We start from the raw sequence: 4,475 nt of genomic DNA, 5'->3' as shown, positions 1-4,475 counted from the left end.
CATTGCTCACTGGCAAGGCCTTAGAGGCTTACACAGCAATGGATGAGGGGCTGTCCAACGTCTACAAGGGCTTGAAGGAAGCGCTGCTGATGAAGTTCGACATCTCCTCGGAGACCTACCGTCAACGCTTTAGAGCTGCATCGACGCCATCGGGTGAGTCACCGACAGAGACGTACCACCGCCTCAAGGGTCTCTACCGACGATGGGTTCAACCAGAGGAGAAGACACAGGACGAGATCGGTGAGGTCATCATCCTCGAGCAACTTCTACAAGTTCTACCACACGACATTCGAACCTGGGTTCGAGAGCACGAGCCCAAGGACGGGCTTATGGCGGCCAAGCTTGCGCTGCAGTACCATAATGCACGTAAAGGGGGGCCCCACCACGACCTGCAGCACCCGCTCCAAGGAGTCTCCGAGACACAAGGGACATCAGAGATACCCGAGATGGTGGAGGTAACTCTGGGGGTTATGTGTCTGGGAGGAGGGAGGTAAGGGATTATGCAGTTCGCTCTGATGGGAGGGGTCTGACCTGTTTTTACTGCCGACAGCAGGGGCACAAGGCTTCAATGTGTCCGCTACGTAAATCCAAGCTCTCAGGTTACTGTTATGTGCCCAGAGAGGGGGATGGTGTTCAGAATAGACAGACTGGGGAAGGGTCAGTCTTGGTACCTGTAAAAGTGAATGGTAAAAGTCTTACTGCTATGATTGACAACGGCAGTTCCCTGTCGTTGATCAGAAAATGTAATGTACCTGTTAATGACATTGATTACGGTCACCAGACACTGATCCAATGTGTCCATGGTGACCAGTCACAGCAGCCCACAGCTGAACTCACAGTGGAGATTCAGGGTCAGAAATACCTCCTCAAAGTTGGGGTAATGGAGAAGCTACCTTTTGAGATGATTTTGGGGAGGGATGTGCCTGTACTCTCTGATCTGTTGGGAAGTGTGGGGGGTCAGCTATATGAGCAGTCAGTTTGCCAGTCTGATGTTCAGGTGTCATGTTCAGTTGTCACTCGTGCACAGGCCAAAGCTGGTTTACAACCTCTGCCTGACTTGTGTGATAGTCTGTGTGAGGGGGGAACCAAAGGGCCCAGAAAGTCACGCCGCCAGCGGCGTCTTGAGAAGTATGTGGGAACCCCTGTACCTGTTGCTGATGTGTCTGGGTTAGAAGTGCAATGGGAAGTTCCACAAAATTTTGCTACACTGCAGAAGGCTGATGCAACCTTGAAAGGTTTATTTGATAAGGCCTTAGCTGGGGACAGCCAATCTTCATGTGGGGGAATATACACAGTAGACAACCACATACTCTACCTTGGGTCAGAAGCAGATAGCAGGAAGTTAGTGGTGCCATCTACATGTAGACCACTTGTTCTCAACCTTGCACATACAGTTCCATGGGCAGGCCATCTAGGGCAACATAAGACCTATCTTAGGCTAGGCTCCCGTTTCTTTTGGCCCTCCATGTATACTGATGTACAAACATACTGCAAAACATGCCCCACGTGCCAGAAAACCAGTGCTGTCCGTAGGTCTGACCGGGCTCCTCTATGTTCACTGCCAGTTATCTCTACCCCATTCAAGAGAATTGCAATGGACATTGTTGGACCCTTGGAGAAGAGTAGTGCAGGTTACCAGTATATATTGGTGATCTGTGACTATGCCACCCGGTTCCCAGAAGCCTTCCCACTCCGTTCCATAACCACTCCAAAAATAATCAGTGCTCTTGTTCAGCTCTTTTCTCATGTAGGAATCCCAGATGAAATCCTGACGGACCAAGGCACAAACTTCACTTCACGACTGATGGTTCAACTCCACCGACAGCTGGGCATTAAAGGCTTGAGGACCACTCCCTACCATCCCCAAACGGATGGGCTTGTAGAGAGATTCAATCAAACGCTCAAGAATATGCTGAGGAAGTTTGTGGCTGACACTGGTAAAGACTGGGATAAGTGGTTACCCTTTCTGCTTTTTGCTTACAGGGAGGTGCCTCAGGCATTGACAGGTTTCTCACCATTCGAACTCCTCTATGGATGGCCAGTGCAGGGACCACTGGACCTGCTGAAGAAGTGCTGGGAAGGTTCCCCAGTAGCTACCTCAGGACAGGGGATTGTCCAGTACGTTCTCCAGATGCGAGACAGGCTGGAGCGGTACCGAGAGGAAGCTAGGGCAAACCTTCAGCAAGCCCAGAAGGCCCAGAAGCGAGGGTATGACCAGCACGCTCGCCACAGAGTGTTTGAGCCAGGACAGAAAGTCCTGCTCCTCCTTCTCTCGTCTACCAGCAAGCTCCTTGCGCAGTGGCAAGGGCCGTACCTAATCGGGAGGAAGATGGGCCCGGTGACCTACGAGGTGCTGCACCCGGACAAGGGTAAGGAGAAGCAAACCTACCATGTGAACCTCCTCAAGGCCTGGGAGGAGAAAGGGGAACTCTCCAAGGTAAAGTCCTTTCTGGTCCGCAGAGTAGAAGAAGAGGACGAGTCAGATGGGGTCACAGAGGCATGGAAAGGACGAGCAGAGGTCATACTGGCTCACCTAGAAGAAGACAAGCAAGATGAGCTGAAGCAGCTGTTTGGCAAGTATCCGGCCCTCTTCAGTCAGAGGCCAGGAAGAACCAAAGTCCTGGAACACGTCATTCGTTTGAAGCCTGGCCAGAACCCTGTCCGCCAGCATCCTTACCGTGTGCCTGAGAGGCTGGTGGTAGCCCTCAAAGAAGAGGTCCACACCATGATAGAGATGGATGTTGTCGAGCCATCATCAAGTGAATGGAGCAGCCCTATTGTCATTGTCCCAAAGAAGGATGGCTCTTTGCGTGTCTGCATGGACTTCCGTAAGGTGAATGCCATCTCCCAGTTTGATGCCTACCCCATGCCCCGCATTGACGACTTACTGGAGAGAATCGGTAGAGCTCATTACATCACCACATTGGATCTCTGCAAAGGGTACTGGCAGGTGCCCCTGGACGAACAATCCAAGGCCTACACTGCCTTCCGGACACCGATGGGCCTGTTCCAGTTTAAGGTCATGCCGTTTGGCCTTCATGGGGCCCCTGCAACTTTCCAGAGGCTTATGGACAAGGTCCTCCAGGACTGTGACGATTACTGTGCTGCTTACTTGGATGACGTGGTGATCTACAGCCACTCCTGGGAGGAGCACATACAGCATCTTAGCAGAGTCCTGGGGAAGATCCATGATGCAGGCCTCACGCTTAACCTCCTGAAGTGTGAGTGGGCAAAACAGGAGACTAAGTATCTGGGTTACCAGCTGGGTAAGGGTGAAGTTCGACCTCAGGTGGACAAAGTGGAGTCCATCAGGAACAGCCCTCAACCCAGAACCAAGACACAGGTGAAGTCCTTCCTAGGTCTGGCAGGATGGTACCGGAGATTCATTCCGCAGTTTTCGACCATCGCTGTCCCTCTAACCAACCTCACTTCAAAGGTGGCCAGCAACCCTGTGAAGTGGACTGAGGAGTGTGAGGAAGCCTTCAGGATACTGAAAAAACGACTGTGCTCATTCCCTGTTCTCCAGACCCCTGATTTTCAGAAGAGGTTTCTCGTGCAGGTGGACGCTTCGGCTGTGGGAATTGGAGCTGTACTGGCCCAAGGGGAGCCAGGAGAAGAGCTTCCTGTACTGTACCTGAGTCGGAAGCTGTTGCCGAGGGAAACCAGGTATTCGACAATTGAGAAGGAGTGCCTGGCTATAAAGTGGGCCCTAGATAGCCTCCGTTACTACCTTCTTGGGAGGGAATTTGACCTGCACACAGACCACAGAGCACTGACCTGGATCCAGACCATGAAGGACTGGAATTCTCGTGTGACCAGGTGGTATCTGGAGCTCCAGCCTTTCAGGTTCTGTGTCCGTCATAAGGCAGGAAAAGAAAATGTCACGGCAGACTACCTATCCAGACTCCCGAACCTGGTCGCTTCAGGAGAGGAGGAAGGTAATGTGACGTAGAAGTCCGTCACTGGCCGCGGGCAGCATTTGGTACTTTAACCTGTTAGGGCTAGGGGGCAGCATTGACACGGCTGGATAAAAAACATACCCGATTTAATCTGGTTACCACTCCTACTCAGTAACTAGAATATGCATATACTTATTACATATGGATAGAAAACACCCTAAATTTTCTAAAACTGTTTGAATGGTGTCTGTGAGTATAACAGAACTCAAATGGCAGGTCAAAACCTGAGAGATTCCTTTACAGGAAGTGGCCTGTCTGACCATTTCTGGAACTTCTTTGCCATCTCTATCATTTACTAAGGATCTCTGCTCTAACGTGACACTTCCCACGTCGTCCATAGGCTCTCATAGCCCGGGAAAAAAGAGAATGTCGTCATTCCAGCCCCAGGCTGAAACACATTATCGCCTTTCTCAAGTGGCCCATCAAGAGACACTAGCTTATGCGCGTGACCCCGACCGCCCCCGCCTTTGGGATTTTTTTCCTCTGTTTGCCGAAAAGGAGATTCCCTGTCGGAAT

At 51.4% G+C, this 4,475-nt stretch overlaps 1 protein-coding gene across 1 annotated transcript; it reads left to right on the top strand.

The window, feature by feature from the left end:
- The first annotated feature begins 380 nt into the window (after positions 1–380).
- Positions 381–3,986, top strand: LOC123727861 (uncharacterized). The gene has a single exon (XM_045697586.1). It carries the CDS (start codon positions 569–571, stop codon positions 3,950–3,952), a length of 3,384 nt encoding a protein of 1,127 aa, XP_045553542.1. The 5' UTR covers positions 381–568; the 3' UTR covers positions 3,953–3,986.
- Positions 3,987–4,475: the final 489 nt, after the last annotated feature.

Source organism: Salmo salar, chromosome ssa16, assembly GCF_905237065.1.
Source record: "Salmo salar chromosome ssa16, Ssal_v3.1, whole genome shotgun sequence".
Classification (NCBI taxonomy): domain Eukaryota; kingdom Metazoa; phylum Chordata; class Actinopteri; order Salmoniformes; family Salmonidae; genus Salmo; species Salmo salar.
This window is presented reverse-complemented; position numbering and strand designations above follow the sequence as displayed.